At 42.2% G+C, this 27,523-nt stretch overlaps 1 protein-coding gene across 3 annotated transcripts in view; it reads left to right on the top strand.

Moving 5' to 3' along the window:
- wwc1 (WW and C2 domain containing 1) overlaps positions 1–27,523 on the top strand; it is a 171,429-nt gene that overhangs the window by 70,397 nt on the left and 73,509 nt on the right. For all 3 annotated transcript variants that reach the window (XR_010976111.1, XM_068043868.1, XM_068043869.1), the window contains exons 9-11: positions 1,288–1,530; positions 4,408–4,497; positions 4,811–5,493. Coding sequence is in view for 2 of the 3 variants with exons in the window: in XM_068043868.1 (XP_067899969.1) it covers positions 1,288–1,530; positions 4,408–4,497; positions 4,811–5,493 (1,016 nt within the window). In the remaining variant the exon portion in view is untranslated. The remainder of the gene's footprint in view (positions 1–1,287; positions 1,531–4,407; positions 4,498–4,810; positions 5,494–27,523) is intronic.

The raw sequence follows: 27,523 nt of genomic DNA, 5'->3' as shown, positions 1-27,523 counted from the left end.
GAGTTTCCAGAGCTCTGTGAAACATGCCCCCCCCCTATAGTTAAATATAGAATTGACTGTTAAAATGAAGGCATAATTCCTTATTATAATATTTAAATGACCAATGCACTTCGCACAAGCAGATTGGTTGCCAGCTCCTGGTCCTCCTCTGTTGAAACTGCAGGTGGATGGGTTCGAGGCAGGTTTGGCTCCTGTTACAGATTTTTTGTATTTTAACACCTCTCTCATGACCCCAACCCACCTGGTTTTGGAAGTTAAGATTCAGCCCATTGATGTTAACCAAGGAAGAAGTTAGTTAAATTTGGTCATCAATCTAATATCTCAAACAATTACTTACCTCAACCACTATTATTTGACATAGCAGTCTAGGTCCCGATGAAAAAGAAAGGAGGTTGGGTTTTCTTTTGCTATAGAAAAGTGGATACTGTACAGTTATGATTATTTCTGCCATTGGTAGGTTGAGAAAGGGGTTTGGGACACATATCTGTGCTAATTTATGAGCATCCTGAGGTTGACTTCCAGTTGTTTTGTGATACAATAAATTCTATCAACATCCTGAAGTGTTAATCTGTTGTCACATTTGTTGATGCATTTGGCTAGAATGGGCATTCAGACTCCAGGAGGGTAGTTTTTTGACTTGATGCTATTAGCAAATCGCATCTCGTTTCACATCTCTCCTGATTTTTATTTTCATTGAACAAAATGAAAATATGCCAATTTGGTATCGCCTGTTTTAAACTATCGCAGTGAAAATTTCCCCATATGTTTTTAAACTAAATTTGGCAAAATGTGAATACATTTACATTGACACCTTGTAAATCAGTTTTGATTCACAAGAATTTTACAGCTATCTTTGTTTAAAATTACTATGCAATTTATCATTTTATCAATTTGTCAGTTAAGCACAGGAATGTATTAGGTAACTGAAACAATTCTAGATTTATGTAAAATTGGGCATCGCTTGCTACAGATCAACCAGCTAGCTTCATAATCCCTAGCTTCAGATAGAAAGATGTTGGGAGTTTGCACCATATTTATGAGTTCAGTTTAGTTCTGTAGATTTTCAAGTATGCTTTTTGTAAAATTATCAACAAATCTACAAAGGTTAATTTTTTACTCCACAATGATGTGTTACATTACGCCCATATCAAGCAATTGTATGTTCTTGCCCTCTTCTGGTCAAATTTGTACAGTATGCCACAGGCCTAAAGCCAGAATGATGACGTACTACGATTAGCTGCTTTTTTACTTTTGTTTTAGTAGTCAGTGTTTTTGTTTTATTGGCAGGATTTCAAATATCAAGATTGAATTGGCTAAGCTTACCACCACGGCATGGCCTGGAGTATTAGATGCAGAACGAGACAGGCTGATACTGATCAATGAGAAAGAGGAACTGTTGAAAGAGCTGCAGTTTATAAACCCGCGTAAATGGACACAAAATGAGGTAGAGCGTCTGGAAATGGAAAGGAAGCAGCTGGCAGAAGACCTTCAGGCAGCAAGGGACACACAAAGTAAAGCACTGACAGAAAGGTTTGTCATCCAGCTTATTGAGATAATTGCAGCGTTGTAAATAATTGCTGAAAGGATATGTTTTATAATTTATGGATATGCAAGTAAATTAATTTGTTTTTGTACATTGCATGAGGAAATTGAGGATAAATTGCCCAATTGACTTGATTATCTTGTACTCCTCCATATAGTATAAGTACAGGAAGATTTGGGAACAGTTGAGCCAAGTTGCTGACCATGTATCTTGAACTACCCAATAACTATTATTGTGCTATTGTCAATAATGAGGAAATAAAAGATATTAGTTAAAATCTTTTAATGTTAGCCATGAAGAACCCATTTAAAGCAAAGTTTGTCCAGTTTTGGTATATAAACGGCCATTTATTTGGATTATCTTTAAGATCTGACAAAATAAAACTGATCTTTGAGAATATGTCTGCACTGTTTAACATTATAGCACTGAAAGCAAAAATGTGATAATGTAGCTCCAAAACTCATTGAAGGATTGAAAACTGGAGAGAACTTGATAAGAATACCAGCATGGACCTGTTGAGCCAAATGGCCTGTTTCTTTGCTGTAAATACAATGTAATACATTGATTCTTGTTTGTATTTAGGTTATATACTAAAATTATTTTTGTTTGTGTTTTTGTAAATGCTTTATAAGAATTTGGTTCAATAAGAACATAATAGGCCATTCAGCCCCTCGAGCCTGCTCTGTCATTCAGTAAGATCCTCTACCTCAGCTTACACCTTCCCACATATCCCTTGATTCCCTTAGTATCCAGAAATCTTGAATACTTGACTTGAATATACTTAATGACTGAGTATCCTCTGGGGTAGAGAATTCTAAAAGCTTGCAATGTTTTGAGTGAAGGAATTTCTGCTCAGCTCAGTTCTAAATGGCTGGCCCTTTATTCTGAGGCTATGACCCCCTAGTTCTAGACTCCCCTACCACGCGATACATTCTCCCAGCATCTATACTGTTGATCCTCTTCAGAATTTATATGTTTCAGTAACATCACCTCTCATTCTTCTAAACGTTGGTAAATATATAGGCCTAGTCTACTCAATCCTCCCATCTCGGCCTGCTGCTGAAGTCCCGAGCATCTCAGATGCCAGACTTCAGCCAATTCGATTCACTCCGCCTGATATCAAGAAACGACTGAAGGCACTGGATACTGCAAAGTCTATGAGCCCTGACAATATTCCAGCAATAGTACTGAAGACTGCTCCAGAACTTGCTGCGCCCCTAGCCAAGCTGTTCCAGTACAGCTACAACACTGGCATCTATCCTGCAATGTGGAAAATTGCTCAGTATGTCCTGTACACAAAAAGCAGGACAAGTCCAACCCAGCCAATTACCGCCCCATCAGCCTACTTTCAATCATCAGTAAAGTAATGGAAGGTGTCGTCGACAGTGCCATCAAGCGGCACTTGCTTAGCAATAACCTGCTCAGTGACGCTCAGTTTGGGTTCCGCCAGGGCCACTCAGCTCCTAACCTCATTACAGCCTTGGTTCAAACATGGACAGAAGAGCTGAACTCAAGAGGTGAGGTGAGAGTGATTGCCTTTGACATCAAGGCAGCATTTAACCGTGTATGGCATCAAGGAGCCCTAGCAAAACTGAGGTCAGTGTGAATCGGGAAAAACCCTTTGCTGGCTGGAGTCATACCTAGCGCAAAGGAAGATGGTTGTGGTTGTTGGAGCTCAATCATCTAAGCTCCAGGACATCACTGCAGAAGTTCCTCAGGGTAGTGTCCTAGGCCCAACCAACTTCAGCTGCTTCATCAATGACCTTCCTTCAATCATAAGGTCAGAAGTGGGGATGTTCGCTGATGATTGCACAATGTTCAGCACCATTCGTGACTCCTCAAATACTGAAGCAGTCTGTGTAGAAATGCAGTAAGACCTGGACAATATCCTGGCTTGGGCTGATTAGTGGCAAGTAACATTCATGCCACATAAGTGCCAGGCAATGATCATCTCCACCAAGAGAGAATCTAACCATTTCCCCTTGACATGCAGTGGCATTACCATCGCTGAATCCCCCACTGTCAACATCCTTGCGGCTACCATTGACCAGAAACTGAACTGGAGTAGCCATATAAATACCATGGCTACAAGAGCAGGTCAGAGGCTAGGAATCCTGAGGCGAGTAACTCACCTCCTGACTCCCCAAAGCCTGCCCATCAACTACAAGGCACAAGACTGGAGTGTAATGGAATACTCTCCACTTGCCTGGATGGGTGCAACTCCAACAACACTCAAGAAGCTCGACACCATCCAGAACAAAGCAGCCCATTTGATTGGCACCCCATCTACAAACATTCACTCTCTCCACTACCAACGCACAGTGGCAGCAGTGTACCATCTACAAGATGCAATGCACCAAGGCTCCTTAGACAGTACCTTCCAAACCCGCGACCTCTACCAACTAGAAGGACAAGGGCAGCAAATGCATGGGAACACCACCACCTGCAAGTTCCCCTCCAAGTCACACACCATCCTGACTTGGAACTATATCGCCATTCCTTCACTGTCGCTGGGTCAAAATCCTGGAACTCCCTTCCTTCCTAACAGCACTGTGGGTGTACCTACTCCACATGGACTGTAGCGGTTCAGGAAGGCAGCTCACCACCACCTTCTCAAGGGCAATTTGGGATGGGCAATAAATGCTCGCCTGGCCAGTGATGCCCACATCCCATGAATGAATAAAAAAAAACTCTGGAGTCAGTCTTCACTCCCTGTAAGGCAAATATCTCCTTCCTTAGCTAAGGAGAAAGTTTAATGTTGAAATTTACATTAAATACTTGCATACGGGGTTGAAATCAATCTGCTGTTAACTTGGAAAAAGAATGTTATTGTTTAGTTGGTGATAATGTTATGTCTTCTTCAGATTAAAGATGCATAGCAGGAGAAACAACTTGTTGAGGGAGTTAGAAGAAGCAACACGCTTAGCCTCAACATTGCACTCACAACTACAAAGGTGAGTTATTTTGTGAATGTGTGGACAGGTTAATTGTTGAAATAATATGGGAATCAAAGAATCTTGCCAACTACAGCTCTTAGATTTATTGTTTTAAGATTCTGTATTAGGCAAGTTCTTTTATAGCCTAATTGGATCTGTGCTATTTTCGTATTCGGGGCAATTATATAGTCCACCTTGTTAAAGTGAGCAAAATGCTAGTTTCCCATGTGCTGTGTTTTAATTCAGTAAGGATTGCCCTGTATTTTTGCAGTTATGTCAAATCTGCTGTATTGTAATGTTGCATACCAATAATTTTCTTTTTTTGCCGTAGTCTCTCAACTAGCACTCTTTCACTGTCATCTGGTAGCAGTAAAGGTTCGTTGACATCCAGCCGTGGATCTCTTGCTGCATCCAGCCTAGGATCTTCAAGCTCTGTTAGCTTTACTGACCTGTACTATGATCATCCAGAACAGATGATAGACTTTGACTACCAGTATAAACTAGATATCTTGCTTCAAGAGGGCACTGCAAGCAGTAGACCAGCAGGTTCCATAACCACCATTCATGAAAATGAGGTGGTCAGTTCTCAGGATGGTTCCTCTTACGAAGACACTTGTGGAGCCTCAAGCAAGAGTCACATACGGAGATCTTTGTCTGAGACTCCCAAGTCTCTGACTTCGTTGTCACCTAGGTCTTCCTTATCCTCTTTATCACCACCTAGTTCTCCTGTGGTTATAGACCCTCACTTTTTGGTACCTTCAGGGGAACCCCTTTTGAACCATGTCAGTATAGACTTTGAAGATACAGGATTGCCTGATAATATTGCTAACTTCGGATTACACATTGAAGATGAAAACAAGATTCCTTCAAGATCTGTACCATCAGATAAGGTTTCGTCACCCTGTTTAAACTTGGAATCTGAGAATGAATCTGAATCTGGACCTTTTAGCAATTCATCAAAAGCACTGAATGAAGAGTCGGGGATTTCTGCTAAAACCAATGAAAGAATAGAAGGTAAGGCATTCAACCTGTTTATTTAAATAAGTATCTTATCAGTTATGTTGGGCTACCAAATTTTTCTGAATAATTCATTCTGCATTGTTTGCTTTCTGCGGCACAGTTTTATTTATAAAGGCGCATTTTTGGGATATGTTACTACAAGCAGACCAGCGTAAAAAAAAATTCAGCTGCCATTTCTTAATAGCAATCATACATACCAAGTAGTTTGGCAGGTCCCATGACAGCAATCCAGTTTGTCTCCCAGTGTTCATATGATGCAAAGAACTCAGAATGCGAGATGACCTATTTAGTGAAACACATGTATTTATTGGTTTGGTAGATGAAGAATAGTTTGCTTAGCACTAATTAAAAATCCCTTTGAGGCTTGTGTCATGTTCCAAAATAACAAGAGGTCTAATTTTTTTTTTCCATTTTTGTCTGAATATGCTGAAAATGTTGTGATATTTCAAAGCTTGACATAATAGAGTCCATAAATTTATTTCTAGTTGACTAAGGAATTTTATATTTGCATTATAAGCTTAAAATTGGAATCCAGTTGTAAATGATACTGTGAACTATTACTGTAAATAACTGTATGTCATCAGTTATTTTGAACATTTGTGCCACAGCATGGTTGGCTGCCTAATATATTTGTTTTATGTAATGGTATTATTGTGTTTAGTGACGTGTCGGAAAAGAATTAAAAGAAATTTCCATTCTTTTTCATTCCTGAAATATTCCACACACGAGGCCAGTCTGCTACAGGAAAACTTGAAGGGTGATGTCCCTTTTTTAAGACTTTAGTCATATCAGTATGTTGTTCACGGGATTCTCCTATTCTCACATGATATAATCGCCACACCCTGCCTTGAGGGCATCAGTTGTTGTTTTTTCTTATAATGAAAAACTGTCCTCCTGTATTCTGCATTGTTTTCCTCATATTGTATACTAGGAATTTTTTCCCTCATCTATTTTGAAATCTTGTGTCCTTGAGTGTGTTGAGCCTTTTTAAAACTTATCACCCTTTTTCTGTTGAATCTTTGTCAAGTAAACAGTACAATTTCTGAAGCAAATGATTCAAACATAATTCAAATAATCAAGTGATTGCATGCTGTTAAAATTGCTGATGTTTGTTACCATTCCTTGATGTGCCTCTCCTCCAGGCAGAATATATACAGCAGTCTGCTGATTTCAGATCATCAGCTCGTCTGTTATCAAGCAATAGTGATCATGCTCCACTTGTTAGTACCACTACAAATCAGTGGCATTCCAAGGTTGAAATGTCTTGCCAGCTGATATTTACTACAGAAATAGCCTTTGTTTACTACTTCTTTGGTGGCTCTGCTAGTCTTTGACACAGCAAGAGCCCAGGAGCATGACATACAATATTTTGTTAAAGCTATATCAGGTGAGCTTCACAGTGGCTGGGGAAGTAAATATTTATTGTTTCTGTTTTTACGGCAGATCTTTTTCTCCTTTCTTGATTGGTGGAGTCTCATGCCTCAGTCAGTTCCTTGGAAATATATGCTGTTCCCCAATCCCTCCCTGCATGTTATAGTGCTCTGAATTTTGACTCTCAGGAAAGTCGACAGTTGTATCTGGTATGTTGGGAGTGGTTGATTCCTATTTCTGTCACTTCAAGACCGCAAGATTTTTTTTGGCTCCCTGATTGTGTTGGCAGACTGGCACATCTTGGAGATTACTCACATCCTTGTGGTCACCTGGCATTTGGACATGGGCCCAGTATGATCCATCACTCGGAATTTTTTTCATTTGGGATGCTGATGAAGCTGGAGAGGCCACATTTGTTGCTTATCCTTTTTTGCCTTGAGAAGGCAATGTATGTTTGCGTAGAACCTTTAGTGATGGTGTTGGGTAGGGGATCACGGGGTATTGACAGCAAAGATGATGGATTATGTCCAAGTCAGAAACTTAAGAGGTAACCTTGGAGATGTTCGAATGACATTTGTGCACTTATCATTGCCGATTGTAGTGATCGCAGGACAGAGTGGTACTGTCAAAGGTATCTTGATGAGTTGCTGCAGTACGTCCTATAGATCGTACATTCTGCTGCTACAGTACACCGGTGATATAGGGCATGGTTATTGAGTGGCAGAGGCATCAAATGCATTTTGCTATTCCGGATGCCGTTAAGTTCCTTGAGTGTTGGTACGACAGCATCTGTCCAGACAATTGTTGAATGGTTCTTCATACTCCTTACTTGAATCTTGTAGACGGTCTCTGGCTCAGGAGGCGAGCCATTTACTGCAGAGCCTACCTTATTCTTTTATCCATAGTGTTGACATGGTTGTTCCAGTTAAGCTTTTGGTCAGTGGTGCGACCCCACCTCCCCCCAAGGTGTTGACAGCGGGACATGTGGTGCCTTTGAAGGTAATTGAAAATGGCCGGGCTTTCTCTTATTTGAAATTGTCATGACCTGGCATTTATTTAAGTAGGCTGGTGAATCTGGAACTGCGAGTCACATTCTCAGAATAAGGAGTTGGCCATTTAGGATTGAGATGGAGAGAAGTCTCTTTACTTAAATGGTTGAATTTTTGGAATCTTTGGCAGAGAGCTATGGGCTCTTGAGTATATTCAAGACAGAGATCAACAGATTTTTGGATACTAAGGGAATCGAGGTACACGGGGATAGTGCAGGAGGTGGAGTTGAGGTAGAAGATCAGCCATGATCTTAGTGAATAGCGGAGAAGGCTCCAACAGCCAAATGGCCTACTCCTGCTCCTATTTCTTACTTTCTTATAAATGTTACCTGCCATTTGTCAAGCCAAGCCTGACTGTTATCCATCTGTAGGCTGACATGGGCTGCTTCATCACGAGAGTTATAATGGGGCTGAATATTGTGGAATCATCAGCTCATAGTCAGATTCCTGACATGATGGGGAGTGGAGGTGGGGGAAACAGGGTCACTAATGAAACAGTTGAAAGTGGTTAAGATAAGGATGGTTCCCTGAGAAACTCCTTCAATGATATGTTGGCCATGTTACATGACCTACGACAGCCACAGCCATCTTCTCTTGTGTTATGTATGACTGCAGCCACTGGAGGGTTTTCCTTTAGACCCTCACCACCTTGACTTCCATTTTGCTGGGGTACCTTGGTGCCATTTGGTTAAATGCTTGATGTTGATGGCAGGTATGCAAACCTCTGGCATTCAGCTCTTGCTGTGAAGAGAATTGAAGATGAGAAGTTTTGGTGGGAGCCAAACTGAGCGTTGATGAGCAGGTTATTGGTGAGTAGATGGTGTGTGATTGGGCTATTGATAACACCTACCATCACTTTATTGATAATTTGGAGGACGGTGAGTGGCCAGGTTAGATTTGTTTTGTGGATAGGACATATCTGGTAATTTTCCATGGTGGCAGGTAGTGGTCAGTGTCAAAGTTAGAGTGGAACTGCTTGGCTAGGGGAGTAGCTTGCTCTGGTATACACGTCTTCAGCACGATAGTCAGAATCTTGTCAGGAGCCATAATCTTTTGCTGTGTCCAGTGCACTCGGACACTTTTTAAAGTCACATAGAGTGAACCGAATTGGCTGAACATTTGGCATTTATGATGGTGGGAACCTCAGGAGAAAGCTGAGTAGGATCACCTACTCATTACCTTTGGTTTAAGATGTAAAGCCTTTAGCCTTGTTCCTTTCTCTCATATTCTGGGTTCCACTATGATTAGGGATGGGAATGACATGGGGTAGCCTCCTCCTGTTAGTTACCTGGTTGTCTAACATGATTCCAGCACAGAAGGAGGCCACTCGGCCTGTCATGTCTGTGCCAGCTCTCTGCAGTAGCAACTCGCCTAGTTCTGCTCCACCGCTTTTGCCCGTAGCCCTACAATTTTTTTTCTCTTCAGATAATTATCCAATTCTCTTTTGAAGGCCTTAATTGAATCTGCCTCCACCATACTGTCAGGCAGTGCATTCCAGATCTGAACCACTTGATGCCTGAAAAGGTTTTTCCTCCTGTTGCCATTGTTTATTTTGTTAGTCACCTTAAATTGGTGTCCTCTGGTTCTTGATCTTTGTGCTAATGGGAACAGTTTCTCCCCATCTATTCTGTTCAGACCGCTCATGATTTTGGACACCTCTATTGAATCTCCTCTTAATCTTCTTTTCTCCAAGGAGAACAGCACCAGCTTCTCCAACCTACCCACGTAACTGAATTTCCTCATCCCTGGAACCATTCTCGTGAATCTTTTCTGCATCGTCTCTAATGCCTTGAAGTGTGATGTCCAGAACCGGACACAATACTCCAGTTGAGGCTGAACCAGTGTTTTATACAGGTTTATCAAACTTTTTCTTGTACTCTATTCCCCTATTTATCAAGTGTAGGATCCAATATTCTTTATTAACTGCTTTCTCAACCTGCCCTGCAATTTTCAATACTTTATGCACATTTGCTCCCAAGTCCCTCTGCTCTTACACCCCTTTAGAATTGTACCTTTTAATTTATATTGTCTCTCCTCATTCTTCCTACCAAAATGAATCACTTTACACTTTTCTGCGTTAAATTTCATCTGCATCTTGTCCACCCATTCCACCAGCCGGTCTGTGTCCTCTTGAAGTTTATCACTATCCTCCTCGCAGTTCACAATGCTTCCAAGTTTTGTGTCATTTGCAGTTGGGTATGATAGGGCTACCAAGGTTTGCTGTGAGCTGTCTACAGGCTGCTGTTTCTCATATTTAGTACATATATAGCTTTGTTTTAGTAGCTTCACTAGCTTTGAACCGCAATCTAATGTACGCCCTTCTGCACTCTGCTTTGAACCAGTCTCTGCTGACTTGATGGTGATCAAGAAGAGAGGGGTCTGCTGGGCCAGTAGCTTACAGATTGTGGTTGTATACAATTATGCTGCTGCTGATGTCCACAGCACTCTCAAGATTTGGGCTGCTACATCTGTCCCAGTTAGCAGAGTGACAGTGTTATATTACATGATAAGAGGATATCCTCTCAAGAACTGTGCAGTGTTAGGAATAAGTTGATTTGATAAGGAGTCTTTCAATGCCAGGATAACCCCAGAGCCTGATCAGATCAGCTTAGATTCTGTCATAATGTGGGAACTGTGCTGTAAAAATTTTCTCTTTTAAATGTTCTGTCCAAATCATGTGCTTTTTTTTGCTCTTTTGTGGGATTAAGAAGAATCTCGACTCTGCGAGGAGGAATTCTTTACTAAACATTGTGAATTGGATCTCTGCTTTAGAAAGTGGACATGACAGGAGGGGATGGCTGCACTCTGTTCAGAGTTGGGAATGGAAAATTTCTGGGCATTGGGGCCAATGTTTGTTTTTGATCACTGATCTAAGTGGAAGGGAGAGGGTTCAGAATCTAATATCTGTCCATTGTGGGGAAGGTGTTGGGCATCATATGAATGCTTTCAAGAATTGTATGCATTATTGAGGAGAGCCTGTAAAATAATGCGCGTCCTTTTATTGGTGTGCTCAGTTTTGATTTGGATTCTCTCTTTAAACTGTGACCTGCTATCTGTTGCTTTGGAAGTCCATTTTGTTTGCTCTTCTACAACTTTGGCCAGTAGTGCTTTTTCTTCACTGTCTTGTGTTAAAGTTTTTCTTCGGGCTTTCTTTTCCTTTTATTGTTATTACGACTGCTCAGGACAAAGCCCCCAATCAAAATATATGATTCTGATCCTAGTGGGAGCAGCGCATTGTCAATTCAGTCCTGTTGCTCCACAGGTCGCAGCATATTTCTGAAAGCTTTCCAAATCGGAAAAAACAGCCAAATTGAACAATCTAGTAACCCTCGAATGAAGCAAACCAAACCAGGTATCTTTAGATATCAACAAATTAACTATTTATTAAAAAAACTAAAATCTTAAACGCTGCTAAGAGAAACCAATATCTAAAGACCTTATAACTTCTGATTTAAAAATCTAACTCCCGCATTTGCATACATATGCTCGGTTTTAAATTAGCTGACCGAAAAAATAGGAGAAAAATAAAGTCTTTGCAAATTACATTCCTGACGAATGGTCTTCCAATACAACACAGGCAAAGTTCACTTGTAGTCTTCCAAAGTCCGATGGAAAAAAAGGGTCCCTCAAAGTGTTCAACAGTTCGGCTGTTGTAGCATTAAACTCTTTTTTTTTCCCAGCGTTGAACATAGCAGATATCAATAATTTGCTGTGAAAGAGAAAAACTTTTTTTTTATGGAATTAATTCAGCATGAAGCTTTGTAAGAATTTTGAGAGAGAAGTAGCATAGCTCTTTTTCCTTCAGTTTAAATTGTCTCAGAGCTCTGCTTCCTTCAATTGCTGGAACAGTCTCTCTCTCTCTCTGCAAACCAGTCTCAGCCAGCCAGTTTTCAAAAGTCAAACTGCAACATTGTATCTCGTGTCCTCTCTCTCTCTCTCTCTGTGGCTGTTGCTTGGCAACCAGAATGCAGTTTGGCTCACTGTGCTTCTGGAGAGTTCTTAAAGGTGCACTGTTCTTTTTACAGTCTTACAGGCTCACCACAGTATTTCAGAGGAGAAAAAAAAACACAGGACCATGACACCTCCGCTCCTGGCGAAATGAAACGCCCTTCCCGAAATGCGTTTCATTACAATGCAACAAATAGGAATTGAAAAAACACTAACAATTTTTTTCCCTGCATTTACGCACCATTCACTCTATTAATAATTTACAGCATTTTCTTTATACCATCGCCATCTATATAAGTTGACATGGTTAAATCTGTGACAAAGCATCGGTGATAATGTTACTTTTCCCCGAAATATGTACAACTCTTAGATCATGAGGCTGTAACAACAGACTCCATCTAAAGATTCGAGTATTTCGGTTTTTAAACTTTTCCACAAATGTTATTGGGTTATGGTCAGTGTATATTAATATTTCTTTATAGTCCTGGCGGGCATATACCTCAAAATGTTTGAGAGCCAGTAAAAGTCCCAATGTTTCTTTTTCCAAAGTGGAATATTTTTCTGATGAAAATGTAGTTTTCTGGAAAAATACCCTACTGGCTTCTCTGTGCCTGATTCGTCATCTTGCAATAGGACTGCACCAGCCCCCTGGTCGCTAGCATCGATCGCCAGTTTAAAGGTTTTAGCGAAATTTGGAGCACCCAACACTGGTTCATTAGTTAAGATTGCCTTTAGCTTTTCAAAAGCTGCCTGGCATTCATCTGACCACACCACTTTTTTTTTTTCTTTTTTTGTAGCAAGTCGGTTAACGGAGCAGCCACAGTACTAAAGTTTCATACAAATTTCTGGTAAAAAAGACGCATATCCCTAAAAACCTCATTATTTGTCGTTTAGATTTAGGGATAGGGAACTCCATTAAGGCTTGTACCTTTGCCGTTTTTGGCAATACCTGTCCTTGCCCCACTATGTGTCCGAGGTAAGTTACTCTAGCCTTTCCGAATTCACTTTTTTCCAAATTTGTTACTAAGTCCACGGTTTATAACTTTTTAAACAGAATTTTTAGCTGGTTCAAGTGTTCTTGCCAAGTGTTACTCCAGGAAATGAGTCAGATATCCTGGTGGAAGGATGGTAGTTGGAAAGAAGCATATAATAACTTTCATGTAATCCTGATTGATATGCAATGAGGTGAATATGAGTTTGATGCCTGTTCCACTCAACCTTCAATCTGACCTACACCAAAGTGAAGTGCATAGTGAGGACAATATTTCCCTGGAGAGAAGAGTGAGTTGTGCCCAGGGGTGTTTCCCAGTGTTTTTAGGTGACTGGTTGTAGGATGGCATGGTAGTTGTGATCAGAGTGCAAACATGTGCACTTGGAAGCAAAAGCATCAAAGTGTGGCACGCAGCATTTCTAACAAGATGGATGAGTTGATGGCACAAATAGAAATTAACAAGTATGACTTGATAGCTATTACAGAGACGTGGTTGCAGGGTGACCAAGACTGGGAACTCAATATTCAAGGGTATTCAACATTCCGAAAAAATAGACAAAAAGAAAAAGGAGGTGGGGTAGCTTTGTTAATAAAGGAAGGTATCAGTGCGGTGGTGAGTAGTGATATAGGTGCAGTAGATCGTGATGTGAAATCAGTTTGGGTGGAAATAAGGAATAGCAAGGGGAAGAAGTCACGGGTGGGAGTCGTCTGTAGGCCCCCGAAGAGTTGCCTCATTGTAGGACAAAGTAAAAATCGGGAAATAACGGAGGCATGTAAGAAGGGCACTACAAATGTCATGTTTAATCTGCATATTGACTGGACAAATCAGATTGGCAGAGGGGCGGCACAGTAGCACAGTGGTTAGCACCGCAGCCTCACAGCTCCGGCGACCCGGGTTCGGTTCTGGGTACTGCCTGTGTGGAGTTTGCAAGTTCTCCCTATGGCCGTATGGGTTTTCTCAGGGTGCTCCGGTTTCCTCCCACATGCCAAAGACTTGCTGGTTGATAGGTAAATTGGCCATTGTAAATAATTGCCCCTAGTGTAGGTAGGTGGTAGGAGAATTGAGAGAAGGTGGGGATGTGAGAGGGGAAAATGGGATTAATGTAGGATTAGTAAAAATGGGTGGTTGATGGTCGGCGGGGACTCGGTGGGCCGGAGGGCCGGTTTGGATGCTGTATCTCTCTATGACTCTAACATGGAAGACGAATTTATAGAGTGTATCAGGGATTGTTACTTAGAGCAATATGTTGCAGAACCTACAAGGGAACAGGCTATTTTAGATCCAGTCATGTATAATGAGGTAGGATTAATAAGAGATATCATAGTTAAGGATCCTCTAGGGGGTAGCGATCACATCATGGTAGAATTTCAAATTCAGTTTGAGGGCAAGCAACTTGGGTCTCAAACCAGTGTCCTCAACTTAAACAAGGGCAATTACAGAGGTATGAAGAAAGAGTTGTCTAAAGCGGGCTGGGAAAATAGACTAAGGGGAAGGTCAATGGATGAGCAATGGCAGACATTTAAGCAGATATTTCATAAAGCTCAGCAAAAATTTATCCTGGTCAAAAAGAAGGACTCGATGAGAAGGATGAACCACCTGTGGTTAACAAAGGCAGTCAAGGAGAGTATCCAATCAAAAACTAAGGCATACAAAGCGGCGAAAACTAGTGGTAGGCCAGAGGATTGGGAATTTTTTAGGAACCAGCAGCGGATGACTAAAAAGCTAATAAAGAGGGAGAAAATTGATTATGAAAGTAAATTGGCAAGAAATATAAAAACAAACAGCAAGAGCTTCTACGGGTATATAAAAAGAGAGTAGCTAAAGTGAGTGTGGGACCCTTGGAGGATGCGACTGGAGAATTGATAACAGGGAACAGGGAAATGACATAATTTAAACCAATATTTTGCATCGGTCTTCACGGTGGAGGACACTGTAAACATCCCACAGATATCAGATAAGCAAGGAGTAATGGGAGAAAAGATCTTGTAACAGGCTCTATCACGAAGGACAAAGTATTTGACAGACTAATGGGACTAAAGGCAGACAAGTTGCCAGGACCTGATGGCCTACATCCAAGGGTTTTAAAGGAAGAAGCTGCAGAGATAGTAGAGGCATTGGTCAAAATATTCCAGAACTCACTGGATTTCGGGAGGGTCCCAGCAGATTGGAAAACCGCTAATGTGACTCCCTGTTCAAGAAGGGAGGGAGACAAAAAGCAGAAAACTATAGACTAGTCAGCCTAACATCGGTCGTTGGGAAAATGCAAGAGTCCATTATTAAGGAAGGAATAGCAAGACATTTAGAAAAGCTTAGTGCAATCAAATAGAGTCAACATGGTTTTGTGAAAGGGAAATCATGTTTGACAAATTTGCTAGAGTTCTTTGAGGATATAACAAGCAGAGTTGATAAAGGGAACCGGTAGATGTAGTGTATTTAGATTTCCAGGAGGCATTCGATAAGGTGCCACATAAAAGATTATTGCATAAGATAGGAGCTCACGGTATTGGGAGTAATGCATTAGCATGGATTGAGGATTGGTTAATTCACAGATGACAGAGAGTCGGGATTAATGGATCGTTTTCAGGTTGGAAGACATAACTAGTGGAGTGCCACAAGGATCAGTCCTAGGTCCTCAATTTTCACTATCTATATTAATGACTTGGAGGAGGGGGCAGAGTGTAATATATCCAAATTTGCTGATGATACAAAAATAGGTGGGAGGGCATGTTGTGATGAGGACAGAAGGAATCTGCAAGGGGATATAGATAGGTAATTTGGCAGATGGAGTTCAGTGTAGGAAAGTGTGAGGTCAAGCATTTTGGTAGGAAGAATCAAAAGGCAGACTATTGTTGAAATGGAGAGAGACTTCAAAACAGAGGGATTTGGGTGTTCTTGTGCATGAAACACAAAATGTTAGCATGCAGGTGCAGCAAGTAATTAAGAAGGCAAATGGAATTTTGGCCTTTATTGGTAGGGGGTTGGAGTTTAAAAATAGGGAACTCTTGTTACAACTGTACAGGGTGTTGGTGAGGCTGCAACTGGAGTACTGTGTACAGTGTTGGTCCCCGTATTTAAGAAAGGATATACTGGCATTGGAGGCAGTTCAAAAGAGATTCACTAGGCTGATTCCTGGGATGAAGTGGTTGAATTGTCAAGAACAGCTAAACAGGTTAGGCCTTTATTCATTAGAGTTTAGAAGAATGAGGGATCACCTTGTAGAAACGTACAAGATTTTGAGGGGGCTTGACAGGGTAGATGTTGAGAAGATGTTTCCACTAGTGGGGGAATTTCGAACTCGGGGACGTAGTTACAGAATAAGGGGACAGTAATTTAAAACTGAGATGCGAAGGAATTTCTTCTCTGAGGGTAGTGAATATCTGAAATTCTCTACCCCAGAGAGTTGTGGAGGCTGAAAGTATTTAAAGAGGAGGTAGATAGATTTTTGAAATATCAGGGAGTTGAGGGCTATGAGGAGCTGGCACAAGAGGAGTTGAGTTCGAGGGCAGATCAGCCATGATCTTATTGGGGGGCAGGCTTGAGCGGCCGAATGGCCTACTCCTCCCATTTCTTATGTTCTTATGTTACTGTATATTAGTACATCATCGAGGTATACTTCATAGTTGGGAACATTGGCTACCACCTGGTTCATGAATCTTTGAAAAGTGGCTGGGGCATTTTTTAGCCCGACTGGCATCAGCCGACACTGATAAAGACCATCAAGTCAATGAGTTAGTTAGTTAGAGATACAGCATTGAAACAGGCCCTTCGGCCCACCTAGTCTGTGTCGACCATCAACCACTCATTTATACTAATCCTACACTAATCCCATATTCCTACCACATCCCCTATCACCTACCTATACTAGGGGCAACTGGTAATGGCCAATTTACCTATCAACCTGCAAGTCTTTGGCTGTGGGAGGAAACCGGAGAACCCGGCGAAAACCCACGCGGTCACAGGGAGAACTTGCAAACTCCGCACAGGCAGTGCCCAGAATTGACCCGGGTCGCTGGAGCTGTGAAGCTGCGGTGCTAACCACTGCGCTGCCCTACAGCACAGAAGCAGGCCCTTCGGCCCATCGTGTCTGTGCCGGCCATCAAGCACCTAACTATTCTAATCCCATTTTCGAGCACTTGGCCTGTAGCCTTGTATGCTATGGCGTTTCAAGTGCTCATCAGAATACTTCTTAAATGTTGTGAGGGTTCCTGCCTCTACCACCTCTTCAGGCAGTGCGTTCCAGATTCCAACCACCCTCTGGGTGGAAACATTTTTACTCAAATCTCCTCTAAACCCCTGCCTCTTACCTTAAATCTATGCCCCCTGGTTATTGCTAAGGGAAAAGGTTTCTTCCTGTCTAACCTATCAATGTCCCTCATAATTTTATATACCTGAATCATGTCCCCCCTCATCCTTCTCTGCTCTAAGGAAAACAACCCCAGCCTTTTCAGTCTCTCTTCATAGCTGAAATGCTCCAGTCCAGGCAACATCCTGGTGAATCTCCTCTGCACCCTGTCCAGTGCAATCACATTCTTCCTATAGTGTGGTTCCCAGAACTGTACACAGTACTCCAGCTGTGGCCTAACTAGTGTTTTATACAGCTAGGTGTTACCAAAAATAAAGAAATAAGAAATTTACAAATGAATATGGATAGGTTAGGTGAATGGGCCAAATTTTGGCAGATGGAGTTGAACGTGGATAAGTGTGAGGTTATCTATTTTGGTTGGAAGAATAGAAAGGCAAATTATTATCTAAATGGAGGGAAACTTCAGAGTGCTTCAGTGCAGAGGGATCTGGGTGTCCTCGTGCATGACTCGCAGAAAACTAGTATGCAGGTGCAGCAGGTAATAAGGAAGGCAAATGGAATTTTGGCATTTATTGCTAAAGGAATAGAGTAGGGAAGTGTTGCTGCAACTGTACAAGGCATTAGTAAGACTGCACCTGGAGTATTGCGTACAGTTTTGTTCCCCGTACTTGAGGAGGGATGTAGTTGCATTGGAGGCAATTCAGAAGAGGTTCACTAGATTGATTCCAGAGATGAGGGGTTTATCTTATGAAGAAAGATTGAGCAGTTTAGGCCTTTATTCTCTGGAAGAATGAGAGGAGATCGAATTGAGATATATAAGATGATTAAGGCGATTGACAAAATAGACGTAGAGAGGATGTTTCCTCTGGTGGGGCAACCTAGAACAAGAGGTCATAGTTTTAGGATAAGGGGTAGCAGATTGAAAACAGAGATGAGGAGAAATTACTTCTCTCAAAGGGTCGTGAGTCTGTGGAATTCACTACCCCAGAGTGTGGTGGATGCTGGGACATTGAGTAAATTTAAGGAGGAGATAGGCACATTTTTAATTAGTAAAGGGTTGAAGGGTTATGGAGAATAGGCAGGAAAGTGGAGTTGAGGCTGAGATGAGATCAGCCATGATCGTTTTGAATGATGGAGCAGGCTCGAGGGGCTGAATTGCCTACTCCTGCTCCTAGTTCTTATGTTCTAAAACTGATATATCTTTGGCTCGAGGAGTCAAAGGAACTTGCCAGCATCCCTTTAACAAGTCGATCTTGGTAAGAAACTTAGCGCTGCCCACTCTGTTGACATAGTCTTCTAAATGTGGAATTGGGTAGGAGTCTGCCTTGGTTACCGCATTGACTTGTCTATAATCTATACAAAATCGGTTCAGGTACTAGAACTGCTGGTGAACTCCAGCTACTTTGACTAGGTTCGATCAAATTGTTTTCCAGCATGTACTGGATCTCTGCTTTCACTTGGGCCTGTATGTCGGGTCTCAAGCGGTAAGGATGTTGTTTTAAAGGAACAAATTCCCCTATATCCACATCCTGTGTGGCTAAGGTTGTACATCCCGGCTTATCTCTACAAACTCTTTTAAACATTGTGAAAAGCCTGGTTAGATCTTCACGTTGTTTTGCCTCTAAGTGCAAAAGCATGTGGTCTAATTTTCCTGGCCATTCTGTATTCACTAATGTGATAGTTAGAGGTTCAGTCTGAGAATTTCATAGGCCTGCTTCTGCCTCATCCTCACTATCCTTTTCCTTCTCAACAGTCCCGATTACCTGACATACCTGTACTCCCTTATCCTCCTCCCTGCGATAATATTGCTTAAATATTTAATATTTTCCTGACGACGTCAGAAATGAAACCGGACCGACCACTCGGCATCGACCTAGGCACCGAAAACGACAATGGCAAACCCAGCCCGGTCGACCCTGCAAAGTCCTCCTTACTAACATCTGGGGACTTATGCCAAGGTTGGGAGAGCTGTCCCACAGACTTGTCAAGCAACAGCCTGACATAGTCATACTCACTGAATCATACCTGACAGACAATGTTCCAGACACTGCCATCACCATCCCCGGGTATGTCCTGTCCCACCGGCAGGGCAGACCCAGCAGAGGTGGCGGCACAGTGGTATACAGTAGGGAGGGAGTTGCCCTGGGAGTCCTCAACGTCGACTCTGGACCCCATGAAGTCTCATGGCATCAGGTCAAACATGGACAAGGAAACCTCCTGCTGATTACCACCTACCGCCCTCCCTCAGCTGATGAGTCAGTACTACTCCATGTTGAACATCACTTGGAGGAAGCACTGAGGGTGGCAGGAATGTACTCTGGGTGGGGGACTTCAATGTCCATCACCAAGATTGGCTTGGTAGCACCACTACTGAGCGAGCTAGCTGAGTCCTAAAGGACATATCTGCTAGACTGAGTATGCGGCAGGTGGTGAGGGAACCAACAGAAGGGGAAATCATACTTGACCTCGTCCTCACCAATCTGCCTGCCGCAGATGCATTTGTCCATGACAGTATTGGTAGGAATACCACTGCACTCCTTGTGGAGATGAAACCCCGCCTTCACATTGAGGATACCCTCCTTCGTGTTGTGTGGCACTATCACCATGCTAAATGGGATAGATTTTGAACAGATCTAGCAATGCAAAACTGGGCATCCATGAGGCACTGTGGGCCATCAGCAGCAGCAGAATTGTACTCAACCACAATCTGTAACCTCATGGCCCGGCATATCCCTCACTCTACCATTACCATCAAGCCAGGAGACCAACCCTAGTTCAATGAAGAGTGCAGGAGGGCATGCCAGGAGCTGCAGCAGGCATGCCTCAAAAAGCTACAACACAGGACTATTTGCGTGCCAAACTGCATAAGCAGCATGCGATAGACAGAGCTAAGCGATCCCATAACCAACGGATCACACCTAAGCTGTGCAGTCCTGCCACATCCAGCCGTGAATGGTGGTGGACAATTAAACAACTAACTGGAGGAGGTGGCTCCACAAATAACCCCATCCTCAATGATGGGGGAGCCCAGCACATCAGTGTGAAAGATAAGGCTGAAGCATTTGCAACAATCTTCAGCTGGAAGTGCCGAGTTGATGATCCATCTCGACCTCCTCCTGAAGTCCCCAGCATCACAGATGCCAGACCTCAGCCAATTCGATTCACTCCGCGTGATATCAAGAAACGACTGAAGGCACTGGATACTGCAAAGGCTATGGGCTCTGACAATATTCTGGCAATAGTACTGAAGACCTGTGCTCCAGAACTTGCCGTGCCCCTAGCCAAGCTGTTCCAGTACAGCTACAACACTGGCATCTACCCTGCAATGTGGAAGGTTGCCCAGGTATGTCCTGTACACAAAAAGCAGGACAAGTCCAACCCGGCCAATAACCACCCCATCAGCCTACTCTCAATCATCAGTAAAGTGATGGAAGGTGTCATCAACAGTGCTATCAAGCAGCACTTGCTTAGCAATAATCTGCTCGGTAATGCTCAGTTTGGGTTCTGCCACAGCCACTCAGCTCCTGACCTCATTACAGCCTTGGTTCAAACATGGACAAAAGAGCTGAACTCAAGAGGTGACGTGACAGCCCTTGAAATCAAGGCAGCATTTGACCGAGTATGGCATCAAGGAGCCCTAGCTAAACTGAGGTCAATGGGAATCAGGGGGAAAACCCTCCGCTGGCTGGAGTCATACCTAGCGCAAAGGAAGATAATTGTGGTTGTTGGAGGTCAATCATCTGAGCTCCAGGACATCACTGCAGGAGTTCCTCAGGGTAGTGTCCTCGGCCCAACCATCTTCAGCTGCTTCATGAATGAACTTCCTTCAATCATAAGGTCAGAAGTGGGGATATTCGCTGATGATTGCACAATGTTCAGCACCATTTGTGACTCCTCAGATACTGAAGCAGTCCGAGTAGAAATGCAGCAAGGCATGGCCAGTATCCAGGCTTGGGCTGATAAGTGGCAAGTAACATTCGCGCCACACAAGTGCCAGGCAGTGACCATCTCCAACAAGAGAGAATCTAACCATCTCCCCTTGACATTACCATCGCTGTATCCCCCACTATCAACATCCTAGGGGCTACCATTGACCAGAAACTGAACTGGAGTAGCCATATAAATACCGTGGCTACAAGAGCAGGTCAGAGGCTAGGAATCCTGAGGTGAGTAACTCACCTCCTGACTCCCCAAAGCCTGTCCACCATCTACAAGGCACATGTTAGGGGTGTGATGGAATGCTCTCCACTTGCCTGGATGGGTGCAGCTCCAACAACACTCAAGAAGCTCTACACCATCCAGGGCAAAGCAGCCCACTTGATTGGCACCCCATCTACAAACATTCACTCCCTCCACCACCGACGCACAGTGGCAGCAATGTGTACCATCTACGAGATGCACTGCAGCAATGCACCAAGGCTCCTTAGACAGCACCTTCCAAACCCGCGACCTCTACCAACTAGAAGGACAAGGGCAGCAAATGCATGGGAACACCACCACCTGCAAGTTCACCTCCAAGTCACACACCATCCTGACTTGGAACTATATCACCATTCCTTCACTGTCGCTGGGTCAAAATCCTGGAACTCCACATGGACTACAGCGGTTCAAGAAGGCAGCTCACCACCACCTTCTCAAGGGCAATTAGGGATGGGCAATAAATGCTGGTCTGGCCAGCGACGCCCACATCCCCTGAATGAATAAAAAAAAATTGATGTGACACAACCAGTTGTTCTTCTGCTGATCAGGGGTGTCAATCAAGTAATCTACCTTACTCTTTTGATCACTCGATATGGGCTGCTGAGCTGTGCTTTTAATCGTTCTCCCTGCAATGGTAACAACACTAATACTTCTCATCCCCTGGTTGAAAATCGCGAACTTTTGCATTCTTCTCTGCCCACCATTTCATATTGGCTTGGGATGCTTTAAGGTGTTCCTGAGCTACACCGCAAGCTTTTGTGAGTCTTTCCCGGAACACAGGTACATAGTCTAGTATCGAACATTCAATTTTTGGTTCCAAGAATCTGTCTTTTATAAGTTTTTGAGGACCTCTTACTTCATGTCCGTAAACCAATTTGAAAGGACTGAATCCTGTAGACTCATTCGGTGAATCGCTGGTGGCAAATAAAAGAAAGTCTAGTCCTTTATTCCAGTCATGTGGATATTCATGGCAGTATGTTCTAATCATTGTTTTGAGAGTTTGGTGAAATCTTTCTAATGCTCCCTGTGACTGTGAGTGATATGCTGAAGATTTCAACAGTCTAATCCCCAAATTGCCCAGGACTTCCTGAAATATCCTAGACATGAAATTAGAACCTTGATCTGATTGAACTTCAAGAGCAACCCATATCTCGTAAAGAATTGGGTTAACTTTTCTGCTACTATTCTAGCAGTAATTGTCCTCCAAAGGAATGGCCTCTGGAAATCAAGTAGCCATATCCATGATAGTAAGTATGTATTGATGTCTCGCTTTTGTTTTTGGCAAAGGTCCTACACAGTCTACTAATACCCTACTAAAGGGTTCCTCAATCACTGGTAAGGGAACTAGTGGTGCCAGTTTTATGGTAGGTTGTGGTTTTCCCACCATTTGACATGTATGGCATGCCCTACAAAATTGTCTCACATCCTTTGTAAGACCTGGCCAGTAATAATGTTGGCTTATGTGTGATTTGGTCTTCCGCATTCCCCTATGTCCTACAAAAGGAATGTCGTGTGCTAACTTAATCATCCTTGGCAATATTTAGGTGGTACTACTATCTTTTCAACAACTGTCCAGTCTTCGTCTGCAGGTCTGTGAGGCGGTCTCCATTTCCTTCTCAAAACCCCATTTGCCATATAACCGGCTTCCGGAACTCCTTTTGCCTCAGCTTCTGTCTGAGCCGTCTGTGCCATTCTGTATATCTCTGGATCAGCTTGCTGTGCTGCAATGATAGAAGATCTTTTAAACATCTCATTTGGATTATCTAAATCCACAAATAAGGTTTCAAATACTTGGACATCTGTTTGTGGTGCCCCTTTTACTTCCAACAATGGATCCTGTTTAGCCATTGCTCAGGTGACTACACACGCAGGAAATATTCCCGGAACTTGCTCCTGTAATTGCTCCGTTTCCTTAATTTTACTTGGTTCCTCTGTAATAATAGGAGAAACTGATACTTTTGATGCAGCCAAATCATTTCCTAGGAGTAGATCAATTCCCTCTATTGGCAAACTGTGGACAACTCCTAGTTACTATTCCAGGTATTAAGTCACTCTCTAGGCGTACTTTATATAAAGATAGCTCCCCGCCAGTTCCATTAACTGAAACTTTAGCGTATAAGGTGCTCTCTGGTGGAAACCTTATATCTTTCCTCAGCACAAGTGTTTGGGTTGCTCCTGTATCCCTGAGTATAATGATAGGTTGTCCTGCCTCACTTACAGGATATGAAAGTACTTTCCCCTTTGACAAAAATTCATTATAATTTTCGGGTATTTTGTTCTTAACCTCTACACTCCTTTTAGTTTTGGTATCTGGTTTTACAAGTGCTGTTAAAGCCATAGCCTGGTCTGCTATACTCTCAGTCAGAGTCTTTTCCTCTGCACTAGCTTTGCATACCCCAACAAGTCCTATGGGTTTGCCTCACAATGTCAGCATTCTGAACGAAGGTGACCCATTTTGTGGCAATAATCACACTTCGGCTTGCGAACCTCACTTCTAGCCTCAGCACCTTCCTTTCTGACCTGAGGAGGTGATCCTGGGGCATTCCCAGCTGTTCCTTCTTGTCCCTGGCTACTTGCCTTCCTTTCACTCTCCCACTTTCTATCCTTCTCACTGTTATGGGGGTGACGGACAAAAGGTTTTGGCTTATTCACAAGCTCAAAATCATAAGCATTTTCTGCTGCTTGCCTAGCTTTCAAAGCTTTCAGGTTATCTACATGAGTTCTCACTACTGAAGGGATGAAGTTTTTTAATTCTTCTAATAGAATCAACTCCCAAAGGTTCTCAAATGTCTTTTCCATCTTTAACGCCCATATCCAAAGGTCAAAATTAATTTTCATCATCCTCTCAAATTCTACATATGTCTGCCCAGCCAATCTCTGTAACTTCCGAAACTTCTGACGGTAAGCTTCAGGGACTAACTCATACGTAGCAAGAATAGCCTTTTTTGCTATCTCATAATCTGCAGAAGCCTCTTCAGGAAGCATGCCATAAACTTCATGAGTTCTGCTGACCAACCTGCTTTGTATATGCAGTGTCCAACTTCCCTTCGGCCATTTCATCTGTTTGGCTATTTTTTCAAAAGATATGAAAAATGCCTCTACATCCCTTTCCTCGAACTTAGGAAGAGCTTGAGTAAATTTAAACAGCTTTTTGCTGGGTCCTGATCTAAATTCAGCTTCCTCCTGACCCAAATTTTCCCTGGATTCAAGACTACGCCTTAGTTCCATCTCTTTTAGCCTAAATTCCCTCTCTTCTCTTTCATTTTCTCTTTGAAGTTCAAGTTTTCGTACTGCTTTTGCTTTTTCTTTTTCTGTTTCCTCTTTTTCCAATTCAAGTTTTCTTAATTCTTTTTCTGCCTCAAGTTTTTTCATTTCTAACTGAATCCTAGCCAATACCACTGACTTACGACCTTCTTGTTCCTCGTATTCTCTTTCTTCTAATTCCAGATGTTCGGCTATTATGTCAATTATCTCTGCTTTTTTGGCACGTGATTTTAATTCTGACCTCAATTTTGCCGCCAATTCTTTTAGTTTGTTCTTAGTTAAAGTTATCAAGTCACGGAGGGAAACATTATCCTTTCCCAAAAACTCTGCTGCAACCATTAATCCCATTACAATGGTATAGACTGTACCTTATTATATGAGAATCCTTGTTTCTTTTATTTTTTGTAATAGGTGTTAGATTTGGATCCCAACAATCGGGTTTCCAATTGATCTGATCCCAGATGCAAGAGCAATTAATATGATGCCAGACGCAAGACCCCAATTTGTATGTTATCCCAGAGACGAGCAACTCATATGATTCCAAACACGAGCCCTCCAAATTAGTCTGATTCTGATCCCAGACGTGAGCCTCTGAATTAAATGATTCGACCGCGGACAAGCCCCCAATTAAAATATGCTACGACCACTCGGGACAACAAGCCCCCAATTAAAATATGTTACGACCACTCGGGACAAAGCCCCCAATCAAAATATATGATTCTGATCGCGGTGGGAGCAACGCATTGTCAGTTCAGTCCCGTCACTCCACAGGTCGCAGCACATTTCTTTAAGCTTTCCAAATCGGAAAAAAGCAGCCAAATTGAACAATCTAGTAACCCTCGAATGAAGCGAACCAAACCAGGTATCTTTAGATATCAACAAATTAACTATTTCTTTTAAAAAAAAAACCTAAAATCTTAAACAGTACTAAGATAACCCAGTATCTAAAGACCTTATAACTTCTTATTTAAAAATCTAACTCCCGCATTCGCATGCATATACTCGGTTTTAAATTAGCTGACCGAAAAAATAGAAAAACAGTAAAGTCTTTGCAAATTACGTTCCTGACGAATGGTCTTCCACTACAACATTGTCAAAGTTCACTTGCATTCTTCCAAAGTCCGATGGAAAAAAAGGGTCCCTCAAAGATAGGGATTCAACAGTTCGGCTGTTGTAGTATTAAACTCTTTTTTTCCCAGTGTTGAACACAGCAGATATCAATATTTGTTGTGAAAGAATTTTTTCTTTTTTATGGAATTAATGCGGCTTGAATCTTTGTAGAATTTTGAGAGAAAAATAACATAGCTCTTTTTCCTTCACTTTAAATTGTCTCAGAGCTCTGCTTCTTCCTTCAATTGCTGGAACAGTTTCTCTCTCTACAAACCAGTCTCAGCCAGCCAGTTTTCAAAAGTCAAACTGCAACATTGAATCTCGTGTCCTTTCCCTCTCTGTGGCTGTTGTTTGGCAACCAGAATACACCCTGGCTCACTGTGCCTCTGGAGTGTTCTTAAAGGTGCACTGTTCTTTTTACAGTCTTAAAGGCACATCACAATATTTCCGAGGAGAGAAAATAAAAACACAGGATCGTGACACTGTACTAATCTGAATAAAAGCTAGTACATCCCATTGCATCCTCTTTCTTTGGGCTTCCTTTGTTATTCATTTACAATGTGAATAAAGCAGCATGTAATCCATCTTGGTACATCTGTGTTGTATTGGGATTGGGAAGTGTTTTTCAGATAACGCATTAAATTATTAAACTGCTCTCTGCAGTGGATGTAAAAGATCTCTGGCAGCCTTGAAGGACGAGCAGGGATGTTGACTTGGCCAATATTGATCCACTAACCAACATCACTAAAAAAGATTATTTGCTGATTTATCTCATTGCTATTTGTGGGACTTTGCTGTTCACAAAGTAGCTGCCACGTTTTCCTACATTATACCAGTGACTGTACTTAAAAAGTACATTTTCTGTCATTGGTTGTGCAGTGCATTGACCGATCCTGAGCTCTTGAAAGGTGCTATATGAATGGAAGTTTATTTTTTCTTCTTTCCGTTCAGTAAACAAAACTGCGGTAAGCAGTTTCCAACAGTATTTTGACTTTGAAACTTGTATGCTTCCCCTTGAACATATCATGGACGGATGGGACTTTTAAAAAAAAAATGGTTCAATTGGCAATTCTAATAATTTAATTAAGGGATAAGCTCAACGGATGCTGTCTATTACACTCAGTCATGTAATATTATGTTTACAGGGCCACATACCATTAGAATCTCGAGACTACTCTATTTTAATATGCAGTAGATGTAGGAAGGAAAAGGAAAAAGGAGTCTGCACTGTTGGGTTTTAGGTCATCAGTTCCACTACTCACTTTGTTCACTCTGCTGTATATATGGAAGATTGACTGAATGTGAAAGAATGTTAGGTAGCTACTGCAGACTTTTCTGGGCACAGTTGGTGCTAACAGGATTGGTAAACCTATCATCCGAGTAACACCATATGCTGCTTATTATAAAGGAGCCAGCACTTTGGCTGGATCCATAAAAACTGTAGCTTTCTGCAGGCCTGGTCCAAAATAAACAATTGGGGAGTTGGTGGGGGGAGGTCGGTTGGGAGGTGCAGTAACATATTAATTTGTTAATGGGAATATTTTTGCCATGGAATTTCTGCAAAATCTTAGTTGGATGTGGAACTTTTCTCAACAGAAAAATTGCACTTGTATGATAAACTTATGAGAAACTAGATCTTCTTCCATGATGATCCTCTTAGAAAAATAAAACCATGTTTCTTTTTTATCATAACTATATTACTTTTATTCTGACTTTCTATTTCGGTTCTGTCTTTGTATTTCACTCTTTCTCTTGTGATGTTCATCTCTCTCTTTGTTGCCTACTCT

Source organism: Heterodontus francisci, chromosome 12, assembly GCF_036365525.1.
Source record: "Heterodontus francisci isolate sHetFra1 chromosome 12, sHetFra1.hap1, whole genome shotgun sequence".
NCBI lineage: Eukaryota > Metazoa > Chordata > Chondrichthyes > Heterodontiformes > Heterodontidae > Heterodontus > Heterodontus francisci.
Note: the sequence above shows the minus strand (reverse complement) of the source record. Positions and strands in the feature narration are given on the sequence as shown.